The sequence below is a fragment of the Macrobrachium nipponense genome, chromosome 33 (genome assembly GCF_015104395.2).
Source record: "Macrobrachium nipponense isolate FS-2020 chromosome 33, ASM1510439v2, whole genome shotgun sequence".
In the NCBI taxonomy this organism is placed as follows: Eukaryota; Metazoa; Arthropoda; class Malacostraca; order Decapoda; family Palaemonidae; genus Macrobrachium; species Macrobrachium nipponense.
The window spans coordinates 33,763,050-33,787,957 of NC_087219.1; the positions used below are offsets into that span (position 1 = coordinate 33,763,050).

Below are 24,908 nucleotides of genomic sequence, written 5' to 3' on the forward strand. Positions count from 1 at the left end.
CTTTTATGCTCGGCAGTTCTAGCCGAACACATTCCTTCGTGGAATAATGGATTACCTGGCAACTCAGGATGACGAGTCAGCGAGAGCTCAGGCTCAACTACTGCGTATTGAACTGCCTGATAGCAGCTCAGTATCAGCTGGGCCTCCGAGATTCACGGTCATGTATGTCTCTCTCTCCCCTGCTTTGATTGACTACCGAACCGTATCTCTGCCCAACAATCATGGACTTAGGTCTCTGATTAACGGGGATTCTCGCAATAATGAAGGACCATCTACTGCTGTGACGCTAGATTACATCGCCTTCGACATTGCGAGAATTTTCAACAGAGATATCTCTTGGACTCTTTCATCTTTCTGTTTACCGCACGGTAACAGAAGTCTGTAACAAGTCTCCCGCTGCATCGCACTGCGATAATGCGAATGATTTTGCAGACATCTGAGTTTGTCTTCAAAATATCTCGTATTCGTAGGTGTACAATTGTTCATTGTTTAACCCGAATTACAAGATGTGTCAGAAGACATCGCCTACTCTCCGACCTGACAGCTCTACTTCCAAATGTTCAGCCCATGAGAAGCAGTTCTTCAGGCGGCTTTCCCTGTGTTTTCATTACTGAAGACGTCCCGCTTTCATTGCAACTACGACTTCTCACCGGACAGCAATGAAATAGCGGTTAGCGTTTTCAGTCATTTGTAAGCACAGGTTATGAATCTTGAGAATCCTTCTCTCGATTCATCTGTGAAGACGTAGGTTGCATTCAATATCTACCTTCGTCTTCAACGGTACATAGTGTTGTTTCTCCTTAGCTGAGATTCAACAACTATGAGAGATGTTTTACCTTCAGGGACCTCGGTCTCTAGAAGGCAATTGACTTTCGCCTGTTGGGCACATGCCTTAAGAGAATCACCACCTCGCTGTCCGGCATTGGTGACAAACAAATACATTATTTGTTTGGTCTCTCGGCATAACCCTTTAAAGGCGAAGGTCACGTGACTTACTCGGATGCTTTGACAACTTGCCTCCTACCGAACGCAGTCAGTCGGCAGCTGTCAGAGCGCCGAGTAGTTACGAACTACGCTGTTGACTTAGTTCGGTTGTTACAAAGCAATCATTACTTCGTTTTAATAGCTTGTCACAGTACCCATACCATTGACACCCACCATGGAGTGTCGGTGTCCTATCCACTACCGAGAACTTCGCTGCATGGGGATAGGAGGATGCGAGAGACTTCGTGGCAAACGGACAGACCAGTATGGGTACTGGACATCACCGACCGAATAGAGAAGAGGGATAGGTCATGCGACTATTTCCTTCTTTTCCTCTGAGGAACTGCATGACTTCTCCTGCGAAGTCAAGCATCCAGGGGATGGGGATCCGTGACGCTCGATTTCGTACCGACTTCGTAGCGAAGACTCAGAACCTTCGGTCCCTGACGATTGGTTCGAGTCGTTCACAATCCCCTCCCTAATGGACTTCACCGCCTTCGATGCGAAGGAGATGCTGCCTTGTCCGCAAGAACTTCTCCGTGGCGCAGGTACTGAAGGCAGGGGTCTGGTCCAACCAGACCACATGCCCTTCCTCCTACCTTCGGGATATTGCCCACAGGTCCTTGGATCTTTTTCCTTGGGACCCGTGGTGGCTGCTCAACACGTTGTGTAGCGAACCCAGACCCTCGCAGGCTGAACAGCATCGAGTCCTGGTGTGACCGTAAGAATGGATGAGTGAATGAGAGTATGACTGGCTCCTCTTCCCATCTTTTTCTTCCCCTCTACCTGTGGTTAGAGGGACACGGTCGTCACCCTGCTGGATAAGGACAAGATGCAGGTGAGCTACTCAACAGAGCCCCATCCTATCCCTTTCACTAGGGATAGGAGCGTATATCCACCACTTCCTCCAACAAGGGGGAGGAAGTGGATGCCAGCTTGAGACAACCCATACTTTATGTTGCTCTTGCAAACAGGAACAAGTTCTTGCTTGCTGGTACGAAGAGATACGCTGGCCTCTCTCTTAGTTACTCGGCCCAGAGGTCTGACCATTGATCCTGCGGTGCACACCCCGATCAATCGGACAGAGGGCTTGGATCCCTCCCTCGCTCTTACGACCAGGGAGGCATTCCAGGGATGGACGAACACCAGTCTGTTCATCAAAAGACTCAGATTCCTCCCACCAAGAAGTGAGTCTTCCTATTGTTAAAGGACCGATGGTTTGTATTATGTATCGGAACAAATGACAATTTGTCGAAAATTGCATTTTTCCTAACTATACAAACCTGAGGTCCTTTACATATAGTCCCTCCTCATGCCACCCCTCACTCTGCGTATTTTGCATGGGCCAAAAGCAAAAGTGATTTGTTTACCGCGCGACTGTCGGACAAGCAGTTAACTACCGTTCTCCCCTTGTTCGAAGCTTACGACCGTTCCAGCTGCCGCTAGCTACTTCCTATTGTTAAAGGACCTCAGGTTTGTATAGTTAGGAAAAATGCAATTTTCGACAAATTGTCATATCTGAAGGCTACTCTTCGTAAAATGAAGACAAAGATGGCGGCCATGCAAGGTAAGGCAAGTGATTGTGAATTACTTAGTGAAGTGAGTTACCTAGTCCCAGGGTTTTGGAGGGGCGTCTTTGACCGTCCCTGCGATTCGATCCCAGGCCTAGACCTCTTCCAAACTCACATACCCAGAGGAGTAGGAAAGTCGAAAGTCGTACGGAGGTTGTGGGGAATCCCCAACGGTCAGGCGTCCCTTCAGCAGGTTCTGTTTCGTTACAGTCTGCTCAGGACCGCTCAAATAGAAGCGTCCTACGAGATTGTTTCTCGTCGTCCGGTTCTCCTTCACCTAAACGAGGGTGGAAGGACTCGGATCTTTCTAGGCCACTGAAAAGGCATTGGAAAGAGCGCGCGTTCGACTCGAGCCCGGAACGCTTCTCGGAGGAAGCTCCTTCTTCTATCAAGAAGGCTAAGCTGGTTTCGACGCCTCCTAGAGCTGTATTTGAGGATCGCACTCCTTCGAGTTCTCCTGCTTCTTCTATCGAAGAGGACGCTGGGGTGGCTTCCAATGAGGATTTTAGCTTTGCAGTTCAAGGAGCAGATTGCCTCTTATTTGGGTTGGAGTTCTTTGCAAGGGATCACCCTCCCCGCAAGAAGGACGCTAGACTTCCTATTAAGAAGTCTGTCTTCTTTCACCAGCCAGACGTGAAGCGTCCGCCAGACATGGACGTCTTTCCAGGCGCGAAGAGTCGTACAAACGTCAAGGATCTATCCGAGCGGTTGCTCTAGATCAGGATACGCTCAGGCCTGAGGCGCCAGCCAGGCGCGAGGCGCCAGTTAGGCGTGAGGATTCAGCCAAGCGCGAGGATTCAGCCAAGCGCGAGGCGCCAGCCAGGCGCGAGGAGTTGCGTGAGGCGCCAGACAAGCGCGAGACGTCAGCCAGGCGCGAGATGCCAGCCAGGCTACACGCTCCAGCCAAGCGTGAGCGAGCCAAGCGCGAGGCGCCAGCCAAGCGCGAGGAGCTGTTCAGGCGCGAGAAGTCAAGCAGACGCGAGACTTCTTTTAGACGTGAGAGAGAGTCGTTCACTCTATGAGCCCCTCTCCTAGTAGGAGTTTGTCACCAGTAGTAGAGAGAACGGGATGAAGATCCTCTCGTTTTTCAGGCCGATTCTCCACAAGGTGGAGAAGGAGATTCGGAAGAAGAGGGTGACGGTAGAGAAGGAGTCTCGAACTATAAAGTTCTGACTGACCTTCTTTTACGAGAATATGGAGATTCTTTAACTCCTGCCGCTCCTCCTTCGCCTCGATCACTGTTTTCGAGTGCGATTGTGCCTAAGTCTTCGTCGGTCTTGAAGATGAGACCTACGATCTCTATGAAGAGAGCGCTTCAGTCCTTAGACAAATGGATGTTGTCTAGAAGGGATCTGGGTAGGACCACCTTCTGTATGCCTCCAGCCATACTTTCTGGCAAGAGAGGTTTCTGGTACCGAACTGGGGAGAACATGGGCCTTTCTCTTCCAGCGGCTGCCGAAGCGGACTTTTCAACCTTGGTTGACTCGTCAAGGAGACACGCTTTGAATGGAGCTCGCGTGTCTTGGGCGATTTCGGAGACGGATCATCTCCTCAAGGGACTCTTCCATATTTGGAAGTGTTTAATTCCTAGACTGGTCCCTTGGGGTGATGTCTAAGAAAAGCTCATGACTCGGATGGTCTTAACCCCGAAGTCATTCTGAGTATTCTTGCTTGTATTGACAAGGCGGTACAAGACGGATCGGGAGAAATCTCCTCTCTTTTCGGAGCATTACTCCTTAATTAAGAGGAGTATTTTTAGTTCATTCCTAACCAAGGCGGTTTCTCCCTCACAGAGAGCAGCCCTGGTTTCGCTCCCATGTCTGACTTCCTGTTTCCTTCTCAGTTAGTGAAGGACATTTCTCGATCACTGACTGAGAAGGCGACTCAGGATCTTCTCCTGCAAACTGCAAGGAAGAAGAGACCTCTTGTTTCTGTTGACAAGAAAGGACCGACTTCTACGGTTCAGCCCTTTCGAGGAGGGCCTCTCTCCAGAGCTACCTCTAAGAGAAGAGGTCTTGAGAGGAGAGGTAAGGCTCCTTCCCGTCCCTTTAAGAAAGGGAAGTGAGACAGACAGCCTCCAAACACCAGTGGGGGCCAGGCTTCTCGAATTGCAGACGCCTGGTCACTCATAAACTCAGACGCCTCTTCCATGTCCATAATCAGAAGGGATATCTTATCCCCTTCCAAGACAGTCCTCCACTAACGACCATTCCGCGGGAACTGTCAGCCAGATACAGGGACCCTGTACTGAGGGATACTCTTCGTCTGATGGTGAATCAAATGTGGGACAAAAGAGCTATAGAACTGGTTCTAGAGCAAAACTCTCCGGGGTTTTACAATCGGCTTTTCCTGGTTGCGAAAGCCTCGGGGGGCTGGAGACCAGTTCTAGATGTCAGCGCTCTGAACAAGTTCGTTCGAAAGGAGAAGTTCTCTATGGAGACTTCGGCCTCAGTCCTTGCGGCGTTACGTCAAGGAGATTGGATGGTGTCGCTGGATCTCCAGGACGCCTATTTTCATGTCCCAATTCCACCCTTCGTCGAAGAAGTACCTCCGTTTCATGACGGGGGGAAGGATCTTTCAGTTCAGGGCCTTGTGTTTCGGCCTTTCCACAGCTCCTCAGGTCTTCACAAACCTGATGAAGAATGTGGCGAGTTTCTTCACCTCAAAGGCGTCAACATCTCTCTATATTTGGACGATTGGCTCATCAGGGCCAGAACAGAGAGACAAGTGTTTGGAGGACCTTTCTTTGACCCTAGACCTGATAAAGGCGTTGGGACTACTCGTGAACCTCGAGAAGTCACAGCTGATTCCCAGACAGAACTTGGTCTATCTGGGGATTCGGATGGATTCTCGGGGTTTTCGAGTATTTCCTTCGCAAGAGAGAATCGTGAGAGGCTTGGAAAAAGTCTCTCTCTTCTTAGGGAAAGAACGGACTTCGGCGAGGAATGGTTAAGCCTACTAGGCACCTTTCCTCGCTCGAACAGTTCTTTCCTCTAGGAAGACTACACCTTCGCACTCTTCAGTTTTTCCTAAGGAGATCTTGGAACTGGAAGACGGGACTTCTCTCCGACAGTTTTATCCTTCCAATGGAGATGAAACCACACCTGCAATGGTGGTTGTCCCCTCTAAAAGAGAACAAGGGAATTTCTCTGGAAGTTCCGAACCCAAGCCGAGTGTTTTATTCCGACGCATCGGAGAAGGGTTGGGGAGCAACACTAGGACCGAGAGAAGTGTCAGGCACCTGGAAGACAGCACAGGTGTCCTGGCACATAAATTGCAAAGAACTTCTAGCAGTTCACTTAGCGCTAAAGTTCTTCGAACCCTTGTGACGAACAGTGTGGTCCAAGTGAATGTGGACAACACTACAGCCCTGTCCTACATTCGGAAGCAAGGAGGAACACACTCAGTGTCGCTTTACGAGATAGCAAGAGATCTGCTAATTTGGGCCTCACACACAAACATCGCCCTCCTGACAAGATTTGTTCAGGGGACGAGAAACATCAGGGCGGACAGACTGAGCAGGAGAAGCCAGGTCCTTCACACAGAATGGACTCTTCATTCAGAGGTGTGTCAGAGTCTTTGGGATCTTTGGGGCACTCCTCACGTAGATCTGTTCGCCACATTCCTTTCCAAAAGGCTGGAAGTCTTTTGTTCAGTGGTGGAAGACCCAAGAGCTCTCGTGGTCAACGCCTTCCTGCTGGACTGGTCTCATGTGGACGTGTACGCTTTCCCCCCTTTCAAAATCCTGGGACAAGTGTTGAGAAAGTTCGTAGCGTCCAACGGGACAAGGATGACCCAATGATAGCCCCCGTTTTGGCCAGCACAAGATTGGTTTGCAGAGGTGCTGGAGTGGACAGTAGACTTCCCAAGATCCCTTCCAAAAAGGATGGATCTTCTCAGACAGCCACACTTCGAGAGGTTTCATCAAAACCTCCCCGCTCTCGCTCTGACTGCCTTTCGACTATCGAAAGACTTGTCAGAGCGAGGGGTTTTCTCGCGAAGCTGCAAGCGCTATCGCTAGAGCCCGCAGAGCTTCCACTAGACGAGTCTATCAGTCGAAGTGGGAGGTATTCAGAAGGTGGTGTAAGTCTAAGAAGTTGTCCTCCTCCAGTACCTCTATAACCGAAATCGCCGATTTCCTTTTGTTCTTGAGAGAGGTCTCTCATTTGTCTGTATCGACAATCAAAGGATACAGGAGCATGCTGTCGGCAGTATTTAGAAACAGAGGCCTAGACATTGCTGAGAATAAAGATCTGCACGACTTGATTAGATCGTTTGAAATGACAAAATCGAAGGAACTAACTCCACCCAGCTGGAACCTGGACGTAGTTCTCAAGTTCCTTTCGTCTGACAGATTTGAGCCTCCCCACGTAGCTTCGTTCAGGGATATAACAAGAAAATGCTTGTTTCTCCTATCTTTGGCGACAGCCAAAAGAGTTGGCGAACTTCATGCCCTAGAAGATGAAGTCGGCTTTAACAAATACTCGGCCTTTTGCTCGTTTAGAACTCTTTTTCTAGCGAAGAATGAAAATCCATCGAATCCCTGGCCCAAGAGATTCGAGATCAAAGGCTTATCGAGTCTAGTAGGGAGAGAAACAGAGAGGTCTCTTTGCCCGGTAAGAGCCTTGAAGTTCTTCTTACAAAGAAAGAAACAAATGGGAGGCTCTAGACAAAGTCTTTGGTGTTCGATTAAGGACCCCACAAGAATCATGTCTAAGAACGCATTAGCTTTCTTCATTAGGAGCGTCATTACGGATGCTCACAAGTTCTGTCCTGACGACTCTTTTCCGCTTTTAAGAGTAAAAGCCCATGAAGTTAGAGCAGTGGCGACGTCTCTCAGAAAAATATGTCATTAAAGAAAATCATTGACACGACATATTGGAGGTGCAATTCAGTTTTTGCATCTCACTATCTTAAAGACGTTCGCATGACCTACGAGAAATGTTTTTCTCTGGGACCATTTGTATCGGCGGATACAATACTGGGTACGGGTAGCAAACACCAATCCTTAAATTTGTACATACCTTCTACTAGATATGTTCTAGATTCCTGCTGACAAAGAGGGCTTGGTGCTGCACTGGCGGCCAGTCACTGTTGTTCAGTAAGGAACTCTTGTGATATCTTTTAGGGGAGTATTAAAATTTATTTTTTTGAGAATTTTTGTATAAATGAGTTTTTCGTTTCGAGTTATGGGTGTTTGTTATGAGTTCAGGGATAACTCAGAGCAATTCTATATACTAACATGGTGGTTAGGATCAGGTGGTCGGGATTGGTTATGCTCCTTCACAAGGTGTGTTGTCATAGAAGTGGTCCAGTACCCATTGACAAAGTCCTTTTAGGCTCTGCCGAGTAAGCGGTTTCTTATACCCATCGACAGACCCACAAGAACTCTAGCCATAGATCTAATATCTCGCTAAAGTCTTGAGGTGATGCAGACTACCGGGCTACAGCCACGAAGTCTACCACCTATCAGGTAGGAACCAAGGTTTTTTCTTTTATACCTACAACATATGTTGTTTACCTGTCTATTCCATATTAGCTGTCCTCTGACCCTCCACCAAAGGGTGCCAATCAGCTATGTATATATCTGACAGGTAAGTTCATTGTATGAAAATGATATTGTTATAATACAATAAAGTTTCATACATACTTACCTGGCAGATATATACGATTAATGGCCCACCCAGCCTCCCCGCAGGAGACAGGTGGAAGAGAGAAAATATGATAGAAAACGGGAATGGTTCCTAGTCCTGCCGCCCAGGGCAGGCAGGTAGATCACCTGACCTACCGGTAGCGAGTGCGCGAAATTTGAATTTCTGTCGACGACGGAGTCTTAGCTATGTATATATCTGCCAGGTAAGTATGTATGAAACTTTATTGTATTATAACAATATCATGTTTGAACCGATGGGTCAAGCTTCTTTGAGAGATGTCTCGAAAAAGACTATCTTTTTGGTGGCCTTGGCCACAGCGAAAAGTTAGTGAGCTGCAAGCCATTAGTAAACATGTTGGCTGGAAACATGGCAAGGCAGTATGCTCTTTTCAGGAAGACTTCTTGGCCAAGAACGAAAATCCATCTCATCCTTGGCCAAGGTCTTTTGAGATTAGGGGTCAGTCAGATCTTGTGGGACAAGAACAAGAAAGAGTTCTTTGTCCAGTAAGGGCTTTGTGCCATTATCTAGAGAGAGGGACTTCAGAATCACTTTGGTGCTCTGTGAAGGACCCCAGCAGAGCCATGACTAAAAATGCTATCACCTTCTTCCTAAGGGAGCTAATTAAGGAATCACATATGCTATGCCAAGAAGAAAACTTTGCCCTGCTTAAGGTGAAGGTGCACGAAGTGAGAGCGGTAGCTACGTCCTTGGCATTCAAGAGAAATAAGGCCCTCAAGGATATTATTGAGACGACGTTTTGGAGGACTAATTCAGTTTTTGCCTCTCATTATCTTAGAAACGTCAAAACAACTTTTGACAACTGTCAAACGTTGGGCCCTTACGTATCCTCAGGTGCAGTATTGGGCAAAGGAGTTTCCACCCTATAACTTACTAACATGCTAGGATATTTTATTTAGTTTGTAGCGTTTTTATGGTTGCCTGAGAGGGTCTATTCCCTCTTCAGTCTGTGAAGTGTGTTTTGTTTGGGATAATGTGTGTGTGTGGTTCAGGTGGTCTAACATTTCCTAGCATGAATGCCCGTGGTGAGAGAGGGCTAGGGTTTCCTGTCAACAAATTGGTCTCGTCCAGTTGTCAGACCCTTTTGATAGCTTCAACATTCAGGTCACATCCTAGTTGAGAGCTACTAAGGTTTAGCAGGCTAAGAGGCAGGACTTATGAAGTCAGCTACCTTAGCAGGTAAGGAACCAAAGAGTATTTTAAAATTTATTTCAAGTTTTAAACTCTGACCCACCCCCAAATGTGTCAATCAGCTATATATATATACCTGCCAGGTAAGTATCATACATGAAAATGACATTATTATGATATAACAAAGTTTCATGTATACTTACCTGGCAGGTATACTATATAATTAAATTCCCACCCGCCTCCCCTCAGGAGACAGGGTTCAGAGAAAATCTGATGAAAATGGGAATGGTTCCGAGCGTCAGCGCCACGGGAACGGGGTGGCGATCACCTGAACTACCAGTGATCTAGCGGTTGCCGCGAGTTTTGAAAATTCTGCCAGTGCGACAGAGGATATAGCTATATATATACCTGCCAGGTAAGTATACATGAAACTTTGTTATATCATAATAACGTCATGTTTTCTTAGGATTTTTGGTGATGTTCTGGCTTACGACGATTTTCGGGTTACAACGCGTCTCAAGAACGGAACCCCCGTCGTAACCCGGGGACTGCCTGTACTATATATGTGTGTATCTTATGTTCACAGGTGTTGAAGAAGTGGACTATAGCAGGTACCCCAGCAAAGACTTTCAGAAGTCTTGGTTACGCTGTTATTTATCTCATTACAAAGGAATTCCCAGCTCTATGGTAGAAGCTCAAGAACTTGAAACTTGGTATGCCTGGGTCAGTAAATTTTCCCTGGCTTCACATGTCTTTTGGGGAATATGGGCTTTACTGCAGGCATACCATTCATCCATAGACTTTGATTTTCTAGGGTAAGTTACATTTAAGTTTTTTTTTCTTTATTTTTTTACAAGGCCAAATAGACTAATTCAGTAAACTTACTTTGCATCGGCAGTAGAAAGGAGAAGGAAGCTGATAAATATGTAAGAATTGTCTTTATGAGAAATGTGCAGCTACCATCCAGCATTCATTTCCTTAATTGATGGTCATTATTAAAGTTAGAAATATTTTTCATATCACTCTGTAATGTATTAGTTTAGACGGCATGCATGAAATGTGTGGTTGCCGTACAGCACTGTTTAAAGGAATGTTTGAGTGTGTTAGATTTCACACAGAATTTGAGGCTAATATTCCAGTAAATTTAACTTTATTCGACATATAATCCATGGAGAAGTAGATTCATATTTTGAAATTATATTTTTTAATACATAAACTGAAATATTATACTGTTCTGGACTTGTGTTTGGAAAAATAGTAGGGTAATGCATGATCCACATATTATCAGCCAAGAAACCAAATTGAGAAAAAATATACAGCCAGCCCTCGGTTAACTATGGCATCAATTAACGACTATCTGGTTTACGGCGCTTGTCTAGCAATGCTGCTAACTAGATTTTCGGTGCCGATCTCTGGTTAGCAGCGCCAATCTTTAGTTAACAGCAGCGCCAATCTCTGGTTAACAGCGCTGATATTCGGTTAGCAGTGCCGTTGAGCAGGTTTTAGTGCTGTTATTGCCGACTTTCGGTTAGCAGCATCGGCTGGGAACGGAACCTCCGCTGTTAACTGGGGGCTACCTGTATTTCCCCTAAGAAGTGCTAGTATCATACTTTAAGTTACTACTCATATAGTGGGTACAAGATAGTGGCTGAAGTTTTCCTGTATAATCCAGAGAAGGCAGTAACTGACTTCAAAGATTCCAAGGTGTGTGGGTATGTGTTAGCAACACCGACAAACTGTTCCATAGACATTTTTCATTTAAGTAGTGTAATTGCTTGATAAATTCGTGATAAACCATTTTTTTTCCTGGTAAATTTTCAAAGGTAAGGGTATAACCGTAGTTCTTTCATAAAATTCCCATTTTGTTTTACAGGTATGGCATTACCAGATTAAGGGAATATTCTAATAAAAAGGAGGAATTTTTCAAATTAACTTGCTGAAGAGTGAGTATTCAACTGATTTTCTGTGATGGGAAAGAATAGTATTGATGCAGTAGTGTTTAAAAAGCATGGCAGTTAGACATGTTGATGAGTACTTAATATCTTTGAGCGACAGTTGCTGTGAAGCTCAGGATTAAAATTGTGTACCAATGAATTGACAGAATTTGACATGATGTATTATGGCTTGATACCTGTCACGTCAGCCACTTAACTAGATACCAGCACAAAAATAATCCACAGCTACATTTTCTTGGATTTAAAAGGAAGGCAAAGTTTGAAAAACTGCTTTGGTGGAAAGATGGATTGACAGTTGCTTGGATAGAATAGGTCACAGCATCAAGAACAGACTATTAATCATTGTTAATCTTTTAGCTTCAACCTGTACAGGCCAGTGACGTTTTAGACTAAAAAAGAGAAGGCAGTGTTACAGCAAGTTGTTCTGTGGATTTGAAAGGAGACTAAAAAGTGAAAGCCATGCAGTGAACATTTGATAGCATATATGCTATTGCCCTAAAGATCCTTTGGCAAAAACATGAACTCAGCCATGAACATCTTCATGAGCAAGCAGTGTGTTGAAGTGACCATACCATAACATTGTATTCATTCAAGTGCCTTTGGTAAATGGTACTTAGTTTAGCTGGGTTCATTAGTAGCTCTAAGTAATCATTTTTCATAGATATAGTAACCTTTTTTCCATAGCTATAAATTTTATACGAAGCCAATTAAAAATGTTTGAAATATAGTATTGAAAATTATTCTCTTGCTCTCAGAGAAGTAGAATTTTCCTTTCTAGGGATAAATGTCTGATATTCCTACCTTAATACATTGTGCTAACCTTGAATGGGATCGGCCTCTGCCTTTGTTTCTCTCTCCCTTTCTTTAAAATGCTATCTCACAGCTGATACTGTATAATAAGAGCTTTGATTTAATGGCTATAATCCCTAATTAAGGTTAAGGGCTGATTTGACTAATATGCTTTATTCAGCTCATGTATGGGATTTCTGTCTTCCTGTTTTCATTATTGGCCAGTACTACTTCATTATTCTCCCAAGATTTCAAAAGCACAGCTCTTGTGGTGTGCTTTCACTTTTGGTCTTGTAATGATATCCCAATATATGTACGTATAGGTGTACTCGGCTAGTAAATATTTCCCTAAGACCATCAGAGCTTTGCTGAAGTAGTCCTCATGGTATCTGTTTTATTAGGCTTAGGATTTCTTCAGTATGAGTGTTGTGGCAGGTTATACAAAGTTTAGGCCATGATCTATTGTGTTTGGAAATAGTGAATTTTCTTAATGGCTTTCATCTTTGTTATATTCTTGAAAATTTTTCTCTTTAAAAGCATTTTTATATGCTTGAATTAATTTTACATATTTATTTTTCCTTTCTGGAATAAGTGAAGTGCTTCTATTCCAATTCATCATATAAGTATCTAAACTGAACCAGTTTTCAGCCAGATTTTCCTCAAAGCTTACAATATTGTGACATTTCCAAATAAATGTTAAGCCATAGTAGCTACTTCCACTCACAATTAATCTATCATCACTCGTTGAAACTAAAGCAAACTAAATCCTAAGCCATTCCACATGCTTAAAATACTACCTCTTGTATTCTAGCAGCCAGTTAGTTTGTGCCAAATGTACTACAGGATGTCTTGACACAGTGGTCACATTATGCTACTTAATGCTACAAGAATAGAATGCAGTAAAGTAATAACCTCTAATATGGATTTAAAATTTAGAATAATGATGTTCTCAAGTTAAGATCTTATTTCCTTTCAACAGAAATTATGTCCCTCTTACATTCATTTTAGGAGTACGTGTTTGTCAGTCATTGTAGCTCTGAATTTTGGGATGGATAGACTTACAGAACTTTTTATTTGTATGCACTTGAAAGAGTGTTTTTCACAGTATTTGTGATCAAACTTTTTTCCTTCACCTCACAGAGTAAGTATCAAAAGTGGTCTTGAAGAAAGACACAGCCATTTAGGATATCTCCTTCTTTCATTCTGTCCTAGCAGATTTACTTTTTATTTCATTAAGTGAATAGGAATTGTTTGATTTATAGTAGATATGGGTGTCTATAGACCCCTGGAAGTAGGGGAAATGTAAGAAAGGGATCATCCTTTTAATAAATTTTAGTGTTATGACATTATTGACTAGTGGAGGAGTTAGGAAGTTTTACACTGTAGTTTTGTCAAAACTTTGGTGGTATAGGAAAATATGGTTCATGGTGTGGATGGTACCTGTATTCCAGTCTCACTCAGAACCTTGGTAAAGCCTGAAGGACAGAACTAGGCTGAAGTGGTGTGGTAATCTAACTAATAATACATGTAGCAATACTAATAATAATGAATGCAAGCTTTATGGGGTATGTAGTTTCACGTCATACCAGTGGTAAACAGAAAATTAGTCCTCAGGTGTGCTGTAATTACTACACCTCACTTGTAAAGGAATGATAGCCAAACCAGAAGGCAGGAATATTTACAATATGTATGCAAACTACCTTCTTGACAAGGTTCCAGCTAACCATATTAGGATAGGTGCTACTGTATATTTTTATGGAACCAATACTCTGATTCACACATGAAAACAATCCTACTAATCTAGTCTACTTAAGGTTCACGTAACAAAAGCAAGGTGAATTCCCTTTCTGGTTTAGAAATGTTATTTTTAAGCCTTTGCTTTATATTCTGTTATAATGAGCGCTATGATTTTTCTAGCATTTTACCTATGATGTCTAATGTTCTGTGATTGTGTTGAGCTTAATGCTATGTACACACTATTTTTGTTGGTTGTGTTATGTGCAAGAAACTAGAATGGTAATTTTGATGGAGTTAAGAGCATCTAGTTCTTAACACGGTAAGCAGTTGTCCCAGAATTTTTTAATGGTTTTGTGTGTACATAATGTGAAAAATGTTATTTCTTTCAAAGTTTACTTTGTTATGCTATGTCATATGTTTACTTACACATTTTATGTTTTAATCTAAAAAGCAGCGGTTTTTATTGGTTGTGGGAAGTTTATTGGATGCCTTTATTTTACTAAGTTGTTGTTTCATCTAGAAAGTTTTATTTTACTGTATAAGCTATGCACTATATTGCAATAACCTGACTAATTTATTTGCCTCTGAACTTTGTACATTTATGTAATAAAAATTATTTTATAAATATTGTTTTTATGCTATGAAATCAAACTTTATATTATAGTAGGCTTTAAGGTGGAGATCTTTTGAAGATGCATGACTCTAGTAAAAAGAATAAAAGCTAGTCTGTAAATCACAATAGCGTAGAACATAGACTTATGAGGTCATTCAGCACTGAAAGGGGAATTGATAGTAAAACATCTTTAACCTCTATGTAAGGAGTGGAACTAGGCTGGCTTCCCTGCAGCAGAATGTGAAATAAAGCACTCGTCAAGCTAGGCTAATTTGGCTATTTTTTCATGGCATTCTATCATTTTGACTGGAATTCCTTGTGCCATAAATGCATTTAGTTCTCTTCTGCTCAATACCTTAAAATGTGAAGGACCTGATATTGAACTCCTGTCAAAGTTTTCTCAACACCCACATCTGATTTATTCAGAACTGTAATTCAGTTTCATTAAGGACAGACACTCACAATGTATGCTTTATAACTTATGAGGCCATACACAAAAATTGTCCGTTGTTGATATGCAAGAATAGTTCCCCGACGATTTAATCTGCTACTCAACACAAATGTGAATAGAATTGCAAATATGTAACACATCATACACCACTAAAACTGACAACTTCAGATCTTCCTATCAAGCTTCATGGAAGAAACTCAACCTCCAATGTGTGACAAGATTAGCCAACATGGCAAACAAGCCGAGGCAACCCGTAAATTTTGTTGCAAACAATTGGAATTCATCCTGAATATCCCAAATGATGATTGGCAAGAAACCACAGTGGACCCCTTCTATTTGCAGGGAATGTGTTCCAGACCCACTTGGGAATAGCTAAAATCTGTGAATACTTAAACCCTAATAAAAACGCGAAGAACTGCCTCCTATTTTGTTTGTTCAAACTCTGAAAAAGAAAGACCCACTAAAAATGCATATATGTGGTTTTTTTAATAGTTTTATCACAAAGTGCATTTAATCATGAAATTGATATGAAAATACAGTATGTAATGTGTCGATATATCTCAAAGAAAAATACTACAAATACACAAATTTCCCACGAATAATGGGTAGATATGGTCCATAGAGAAATTCGCAAATACGGGAGTCCGTAAATCTCCAGAATGCAAATAGGTGGGTCCACTGTTCTAAAATATCCTAACAGTTTACTGTGGATAATAAGAGTACAACTCCACATCTCCATTACAAAATGAGCATGCCTCAGGACTGTGAAAGCAGTATAGTACTGTGAATCAATCAAAATTTATTACGTCAACATATAGTGTTCATTATGACAATGAAGAAACAAACACTGAAAAAAAATATATTCTGAGTTACTATGTATTATAAATTTCAGAAAACATTCTCCAACAGTCTCATACAAAAGATGAAATTACTGTACATCTCTTCACCTACCAATTCAACCATCACTGCATATGGTCTATCACAACAAAACTTAGTGAAATACATCTAGGATTTACCCAACAGTTACTAGTAACCTGAGTATAATCAAATGAAAGCTACATGGATTCAGCACTGTCTGAATTGGGTGCATGGCACAATAATACCTATAAAAACTTTGAACTTGAAAAACATACATATTTGATTATTTTATTAAAAATAAAATGCGTGTTTTGTAAACTTAGCATTTAGAGATATAGTATTTAAATAGTTTACTTTTATTACATTTTGGAAATATTACAGTACTACTGTATAAAGGCATACTAGATGGTCTCCAAATATATACACTATCATAGAACACCTGATCCATACCCATGGACAGATAGAACAAGGCTCAGTTAAGTATCCTTTCCAACATGAGGCTTATTCGATTTCGTTCTTTTTCAACAGCTATCACCGAAACTTCCACAACATTTCCGAGTTCTAACCTTGTATGACCCATCTTAGAAATGTGTACTAATCCATCATTTCCTAGACCACAATCTACGAAAGCTCCAAAATGAGTCACATTTCTTACAGTACCTGAAAAAAAATGTAAACAATACAGTTTAAAACTGTAACAATTTATCAAGTTGCACAAATTTTTTCCCTGCCACTACAGTAAAGCTAATCACTTGAATTTCAAACTTAAATAACCCCCACGAAACATACTGCAAAAATAAAATAGTAGTAGAAAGAAACCTGGGGACATTTCAACAAAATGTGAACTACTGCTAAATAACTACATAAAGGAAACCCTCAAAAGGTATCGTCATGATGGCAATTTATATAAAATTTTACCAGTATACAAAAAATCTTAAATTCCAACATTTTCCAACATACAAACCATCAGTCTTGTGTAAGTCTGGACTTGTTGGTATGAAATAACACTTGACTTCAAGTGACTCGATACTGAATGAGCAAGGAATTAAGGAGTTCTACATGATGAACTTCATCTTAATTTTTTGCATGTCAATTTGTCACCTTTATGTACCCTAATCCCAAGGTGGATACATGTCTTTCTGTAAACCACTTACTGGATATCTGACCATTGTTGCATAAAAACCTTCCATTCCCAACATCCACACCCCCTACCACCTAACTACACCTCACACTTCTCTCCCACATCTTAGGTCTACAGTCCACAGCCATCCCTACTTTGCTATGATCTCTATTGTCCAAGGTTATGTTTTCAAATTATTTTGTGTCGTTTGCCTTCTGGCAGAAACAATTGCCCCGATTGGGGTGTGAATCTGAATCTGGATGTGGTGCCCCCAACCCCTGCCCAAAAATAAAATTCTTAAGAAAAAAAATCCTTATACTACTCTTGAGAAAAAAAAAAAATCCATCAATTAATCCAATCACACTGATTCAGTACTTTTAAATGTCTGCTTATAGAGACAGACATATATTGCACTTTGCTGTGCAAGCATATATGCACAGACACACACACGTATATTTCACCATATGCCTTTTCTCACTTTGGAAGTAGGTAAGCTACCAAGCTGCACAATATTTATGCAAAACATATGTTCATACTTGCAAACAAATGAGAATAGGTAAAACATGCAGATGGTAGAGACTGAAGGCAATACCTCACCATTTTGAAATTACACATGATGCAGCACTTTAATAAAAACCAGCCCTTAACACCATCATGATTTAAAACCTAGCTTCCATTGGCAAAAATGTTAACTGCTCCTTCTTGTAACAAAACTTGTCCACTAATAAAAAAATAAACTAGGCCATATCAACACTTGAGAACCTAAGTTAACACTGCAATTCTGATGATGTCCCCTGTAGCAAACTTTAAGGTAACTTCATTTCATTTTGACTTTCTATTTTTCCTATTTTTCAACTTAAAGCATTACTGCATTAAAGTGCAAATACTTTGCTTTAAAGTAATACCTTAACCAGCAATATGCCATCTACAGCAAGCAATAAAAGATAAACATTTATGCCAAACCCCTAAGAGATCAATGTGTGTGCATCAGTCCCAGATGGATTTTGAGACACCCAGAATCTCTGGAGGTCAATGTAGAAGGAATGGAACTCGCAAACAAAGCTGCCTTACAGTATTTAAAAGCAACACTTTATTTATAACTTTTAGAAAAATATACCAGATACCTCCCACTATATGCTCCTGAAAAAAAGCTATTTAGGAATGGCACATTGTCTTCTAATCAAGTTACATGTGTAAAACAATACAGTATATTTCATTCACTATTTCTCAGGACAAGGAGACGTCTATCAAAAGTATTGTAACTAGGATATGCTCAGTAAATTGGACCTACATCCTGTGACTATTTTCTATGCACAGTAAGACATGTATTTACAAAGAGAAATGTAAAAAGAAAAAAAAAATCAATATTTTAACAGCTACATAACTTGCATTTAAAGAAGCTAGTTTGCTCAATGCCACAATAAATGATATAAAAGAGCAACAACATTTGATACACAAGGTCCACTAGTTGGCTCAATGCCTCCTATTAATTCAAATTTCAATTTAACCATAATTTAAATCACTGCCTTTAGATTAAAAGACCCTAAAACTTGTAAAAACCAAATGTAACAAGGAGGAAACAGTTTTAAAATACAAACGGCTTATCTGAAAATAATCTGTTGCTGGCATTGGCAAAAGCTGCCATAATATTCATTCCTGAAAACATACAATAAAAGAATACTGCTTTCAAGACTAATAATTGTCAAATCTTGAATGATGATTTAGGAAATGTCTATTCATGGAATTTTTTTATCTGTTGAGGAACAATAACCTTAGTAATGATTTTCTTATGATAAATTTGCTGTTATCCAACTATGAATAACTGAAATACTTACCTGTGAGTTTTGTTCCCAGAGTGACATCATCAATGGAAGTGATTCCTTTACAGAACAAAGGTTTATTAAATTGGGCTCGAATATCGTAGTCTAAAGGTTGTGCCAGACCCTCTACTATAAGCTGCATAGTAGCGAAGGTTGTTCCACACTGTTCAGCTAATGCTTCAAGACCTGTGGCAACGTACATGCAGAAATTCAAAATCATTAAAAAAAATTATAAACTAAGAACTTGAAATAACAATGTCGAAAATTGTATTTTTCCTAATTATACAAACCTGAGGTCCTTTACAATAGGAAGGTACTTAGTGGCAGCTGAACTGGTCGTAAGCTTTCGAACAAGGGGTTCGGTAGTTAACTACTTGTCCAGCAGTTAGCGGTATGCTCGCCTGCGAGGCGAGGAGTCACTTTGCTTGAGGTCCAGGAAAAGCAGAGTGAGGGGTGGCATGAGGTGGGACTATATATGTAAAGGACCTCAGGTTTGTATAGTTAGGAAAAATACAATTTTTGACAAATTGTTATTTGTTCCGATACGGAATACAAACCTTCGGTCCTTTACAATAGGAAGACTCACTTACTGGTGGGTGAAATCTGAGTCTATGAACAGACTGGTGTTCGTCCTACCTTGGATTCCCTCCCTGGTCGTAAGAGCAGAGGGAGGCATCCTAGCCTCTGCCCAGCTGATCGGGGTGTGCACCGCAGGATCAGTGGTCAGACTTCTGGACCAAATTATAAGAGGGAGGCAAGCGTACCTCTTATAATTAGCAAAAAGCAAGAACTAGTTCCTACTTTAAAAGCCAAGGTAAAGTTATGGGTGTGTCTCTTGTTGGCTTCCACCTTCCCCCCCCCCCCCCTGTTTGAGGTGTGGATAAACACTTCTATCCCTACTGAAAGGGATAGAATGGGGCTCGGTTGTGTAGCTTACCTGCATCAGCCTCCTGTTCAGCGTAGTGACAACCGCGGCCCTTTGCCCACAGGTAGAGGGAAGAATGAAGGAGGAAAAGGATGCGATGCTGTTCTGTCCGTCCGGGAGCTGGGTAGACTATACAACTTGTTGAGCAGCCACCACGGGAGAAGTTCTTGCAGAACGCAATGGTTGGACCAATGCTTGGACCAATACCTCTGACTTCGTGGGCTCTCAGACGAAGGGTACGGGTGTCATCACTGCCAGCTGTCTCGTACGCCCTCCTGATCACCTCACGCAGCCAGAGAGAAAGAGTGTTCTTGGAAACTTCTTTCTTGGTAACCCAGGTGCTAATGAAGAGGCGTCGACACTCAGGCCTGAGGTGCCGAGTTCTCTTCAGATAGTGCCGTAGCACCCTCACAGGACAAAGCAGCATCTCATACGCATCATTATCGGTGAAATCCTTCAGGGAGGGGATAGTGGACTCAAACCGGTCGTCAGGGACTGAAGGATTCTGAGTCTTCACTACAAAGTTCGGGACGAAATTGAGCGTCATGGATCCCCATCCCCTGGAATGCTTAACGTTGAAGCAAAGACCATGAAGTTCGCCTACTCTCTTCGCCGATGCCAGGGCCAGCAAGAAGAGGGTCTTGAGGGTCAGATCCCTGTCTAACGACTCTTGGAGTGGCTCGAAGGGTCTGCGAGTCAAACTCCTAAGGACAAGAGTCACATCCCATCCTGGGGGCCTGAGTTCCCTGGGTGGGCAAGACCTCTTGAAGCTCTTCATCAAGAGGGAGATCTCGAAAGAGGAGGAGAAATCCACACCTCGCAGTTTAAGGACTAAGGCCAGGGCGGCTCTGTAGCCCTTAACTGCGGAGACGGAGAGGAGTTTCTCTCGGCGAAGGAAGATGAGGAAATCCGCTACCTGCTGACGAGAGGTTCTGAGAGGAGAGAGACCCCGTCCACGACACCAACCAGCCGCAGAGGACTGTCTGAAGTATCCGGCCATCTCTGTCGCTGCGCTGCGAGAAAAGCCTCTCTCGCAAGAGATGGTGGATAGAAGCCAGCCGTGAAGACACAGGGACTCGACGGATTGGTGGTACCGTTTTACGTGTGGCTGGCACAGGAGGTTGTGCCACGGGGGAATCTCTCTCGGCGCTCCGGGAAGCAGAGCCAGTCCGGATACAAAACGGCTTGGGGTTGTTTGGGCACCACCAGGATCATCCGAAGGTTCGCAGTGATCAGCGCCCTGCTGATCACTTTGCGAATCAGACAAAACGGGGGAAAGGCGTAGACAAAGAGGTTGTCCCACGGATGCTGAAGAGCGTCCTCTGCGGCTGCCCATGGGCGGCCCCACAGGTTGAAGAGCCTTTCCGCCACGTCTGGATGAAGGGACCACTCGGTTCCTATCACCTGATCCCGACGACTGAGCTTGTCGGCTACCACATTCCTCTTGCCTTGAATGTAGCGAGCCGACAACTCTATTGAGTGTGCCGCGGCCCACTTGTGCACCTGCAGCATCAACTGGTGCAGCAGGGGGGACACTAGGCCCCCCTGCTTTTTGACGTTTGCCGCTACTGTGGTGCTGTCGCACATCAACACCACCAAGTATCCCACTAGACAGTCCCGGAACTCTTGGAGAGTGAGGAACGCTGCCTTGAGCTCCAGGACGTTGATGTGAAGGTGCTTGTCGCGATGGTCCCACACACCTGCAGTCAGCAACTCCCCAAGGTGTGCGCCCCATCCCTCGGTCGATGCGTCCAAGAGAAGAAGCATCTCCGGGTGGGGGGGGGTGGGGGGGGGGCGGGGGGGGGGGGGGGGAGGGGGGGGGGGGGGAGAGATGAGAGAGATGAGAGATGAGATGAGAGAGGAGCCGAGGAATGAAGAGAGAGATCGAGAGAGAGAAGAGAGAGAGAGTGTGCGGCGGCGGCGGCGGCGGCACTCCTCTTACGAGGTTCCTGTCGTCCAGTCACCAGGCTAGGTCCTGCCTCACCTCCGTGAGGGACACGGGGAAGAAAGGAGGATCCCTTGCCTGTGACCAACACTCCTTTAGTCTCCACTTGAGAGACCGCAGGTGAAGACGCCCATGAGGGACTAGCTTCTCGAGAGACGACAGGTGGCCGATCACGACTTGCCACTGTTGAGCTGGTTGCTCCTGTCGAGACAAGAACTGTTTTACTGCCTCCCTGAACCTGCTGATCCGCGAATCTGTGGGGAAGACTCGCCCTGCTGCCGTGTCGATCAGCATGCCCAGGTACTTCATCCTCTGCTTGGGTTCGAGCTCTGACTTCTCATAATTCACAACGATTCCCAGATCGCAGCAGAATTCGAGGAGTCAATCTCTGACCTGCAGCGACTGCGAGCGAGAGCTCGCCAGGACTAGCCAATCGTCGAGATACCCCAAGAGACGTATCCATACCGAGTGGGCCCAAGCCGACACCAGCGTGAACGCTCACGTGAACACCTGTGGGGCGGTTGAGAGACCGAAACAAAGTGCCCTGAACTGGTACACCGTCCCATCGAGGATGAAGCGGAGGTACTTCCTGGAGGATTGATGGACGGGTATCTGGAAATACGCGTCCTTCAAATCCACAGAAACCATGAAGTCGTTCTCCCTGATGGAATCGAGCACCGAACGTGCTGTTTCCATCGTGAACTGAGTCTGGTGAACAAATCGGTTCAAGGGAGGGAGATCTATCACCGGGCGCTAGCCCCCCGAAGACTTCTCCACAAGGAAGAGGCGGCTGTAGAAGCCCGGCGACTGATCCTGAACGATCTCCACAGCTCGTTTGCTCAGCATGGCTTCTACTTCCTGCCGAAGCATCACATCCTTGGTCGAGCCAGGAACGTAGGTTTGCAGATGGACCGGGTTGGAGGTGAGGGGTGGCCAAGACTCGAAGGGTAGTAAATATCCCTCCCGAAGGACGTTTACTATCCAGGTCTCCGCACCGTAGCGCTGCCATGTTGCCCAATGGTCACTTTCCGGCAGCAGGTGAGGGGAACGCCGTCTCTAGCATTTCCCACTTCTCTTCGACTTCTTCTTCCCCGCCCCCCCTCGTGAGGAGGAGGGCTGGGAGGAGGGCTGGTGACGGTCGCTCCTTGAAGAAGTTGAAGGCAGAGTCTTTCCTTTGGGCTTCGACGATGCGATCGTCTTGGTCGCAGAGGAAGCGGTAACCAAACTCTTAGGCTTGGCCGCAGTAGCATGAGGCTGCCCAGACGCCTTTGAGACTGCCTGGTGTACTAAACAGTCACTGTCGTCAGTGCGCCGTCTTTCCACCGCAGCGTCCACCATCTCTCCTGGGAAGAGAGAGGAGGAACTCTGCACCGGTCCGTTGCGAAGACCCAGAGCCGCCTCACACCCGGCCGCCCTGGTCACTCGGGTGAGAACAGCGTCTCTACGCCGGAGAACCAGGTTGGCCCACAGGTTGGCCGTCTGGTGGGCCAGGTAGGCGATAGCCCTAATCCTCAGACTGGCACAGTCTCACAAAAGCCGGGTCCCCTTTAGGAGTGATGTTCCCTAAGGAGGCCGCGGTTTTCGACACTGTGAGGGACCACAGGTCGAGCCATGAGACTGCTTGGAATGCTGCCATTGCAGTAGACTCCAAGGCAAGTGCCTCCTGCTGCGAGAACCAGAGGTTCTCCGACAGGAGCTGCGGCAGACACACCCCCGGAGTTAGCCTGGCAAGCTCCGGGTTAACCTGTTTGGGCGGCAGAGGGTCCTCTGAAGGCACGTAATAGCGCCTCTGTCGCGGTAGAGGTGGAGGAAGGAGCTTAGCAGCCCTACCGGACCGAAGCAAACCCTCCTGTCCGGAGACGAGAGCGTCCACTTGGCCCAGTACGCTGTCAGGCAAAGCTGATTGTGGCAGACCCACCGCCGTCCTGGGTTCCTTCTTAGGTCCCCAGAACGCCTCCAAGCCTGATGTGGGTTCGGTAGGTGGGAGCGGCGATCCTTCTCCGAGGTCATTGTGCTGACGGATCAACGAATTACCTCCGCGAATGGCCTCTGGATCTCGGGAGTGACTGCATCCTGTGGAGACGGACCGTCAAGCCCTTCCAACAAGAATGCCTCCCGAGAACCTCCTCCTTCCACAGGAGGAACCACAACAGACCGCTCCTGGTCTCCTCCTACCACTTGCGCATACGATCTGGTTGGTCCGAGGACCGTGCCAGGTTCGTAGGGCATCGTGGCGGGATCGCGAGGGGCGCGCCCCTCATGATCGCTCCTGATCGCCTCGCTCTTCTCAGTAAAGCCCGAGGAAGTTGAAGGGATTGGAGAGGCAGACCTGACGCTCACCCCATGCCCACCGGCAGAGCCGGTGTGCTGAGGGGGCTGCAAGCGATCGCCATCGGTCTGCAGGCGCCTGGTCGAGCGGCTGGACCAAAAACAGCGGCGACGGTCCCGAGCGTCAAAAGAGCTGCTGCTGGTCCCCCTCTCCGCCCGGTCCCGGAAGGAGCGGCGGTCAGGGGACCTGCAGAGTCCACTGTCGCGGTGGGAGCGAGGCCTATCCTCACCACGCGTCACGCCGCCTGGACCAGGCAACCGAGGGGACCGCTTCCTCACCTCAGCCTGCGAGCGGTCTGGGACCGTCGCATCAACCCTGGGTACCAGCTCGTTGCCGCGAGAGCGATCGCTGGTCTGGTGAGAGTTGCCCGAGCGACTCCCTCCAGTCATCCGTCCCGTTCCTGGATCCTGGCGCCGAGAGAACTCGGATGCCTGGGTCTTGGCTGTCCAGTCACCCGCAGGTGACCGTACACTCGGTGACTCTCGTGAACGAGAGGCCGAGACGGTACCTGGCGCCGAGGCAGAACCTCTGGTGCCAGGTGAGGAGGTGCTGGTGCTAGCCGACACTCCTCCGGTCCCCGTCTTCTTCTTTGCGGAAGGAGAGACGGGCCCCATTCCCGAAGGAACAGGAGGACCAATGGAAGTCCCAACCGTCCCACCGGAGTGGGGTGGGCCCTTAAAAGTCTCGACACGAGACTTCTTAGGGGGGGAGGAGGCAGTCTTCTTCTTCTTCAGCTTTGGGGCCTTAGAAGTTGAAGGGGAAGCGGTGGCAGGCGACGACAACGAAGAAGACGAAGACAACACCTTCCTCCTCTTCATCAGCTTCCTCAGCACTACCATCAGGTCTTCCATCCAGGACGGAGCCGGGGCAGTGTTACGGCCTCTGAGAGAGGTCTGCTTCAGGTTCGATATGAAATAAACAAAAACAAAAAATTTTCAACACCAACAGCTGAAACTGGGGATACGAATATAGAAAGGAACAATAACACAACAATGGTTTATTTACAAG

At 45.1% G+C, this 24,908-nt stretch overlaps 3 protein-coding genes across 3 annotated transcripts in view; 1 reads left to right on the plus strand and 2 right to left on the minus strand.

Annotated features, from left to right (window-relative positions):
• Nucleotides 1-14,464, plus strand: part of LOC135203077 (ethanolamine kinase 1-like) — a gene marked incomplete at its 5' end in the record, with an annotated part of 29,406 nt that extends 14,942 nt beyond the window's left edge. Inside the window, 2 exon segments of the mRNA XM_064232689.1 lie at nucleotides 9,945-10,173; nucleotides 11,232-14,464. Of these exon segments, the coding sequence (XP_064088759.1) occupies nucleotides 9,945-10,173; nucleotides 11,232-11,298 (296 nt within the window).
• LOC135203079 (ethanolamine kinase 1-like) overlaps nucleotides 1-24,908 on the minus strand; it is a 103,280-nt gene that overhangs the window by 48,138 nt on the left and 30,234 nt on the right.
• The window catches only part of LOC135202628 (S1 RNA-binding domain-containing protein 1-like), a 28,390-nt gene continuing 19,230 nt past the window's right edge, over nucleotides 15,749-24,908 (minus strand). The window contains exons 4-5 of the mRNA XM_064232124.1: nucleotides 18,717-18,887; nucleotides 15,749-16,421 (exon numbers count right to left, since the gene is read on the minus strand). Of these exons, the coding sequence (XP_064088194.1) occupies nucleotides 16,234-16,421; nucleotides 18,717-18,887 (359 nt within the window). The 3' untranslated portion in view covers nucleotides 15,749-16,233. The remainder of the gene's footprint in view (nucleotides 16,422-18,716; nucleotides 18,888-24,908) is intronic.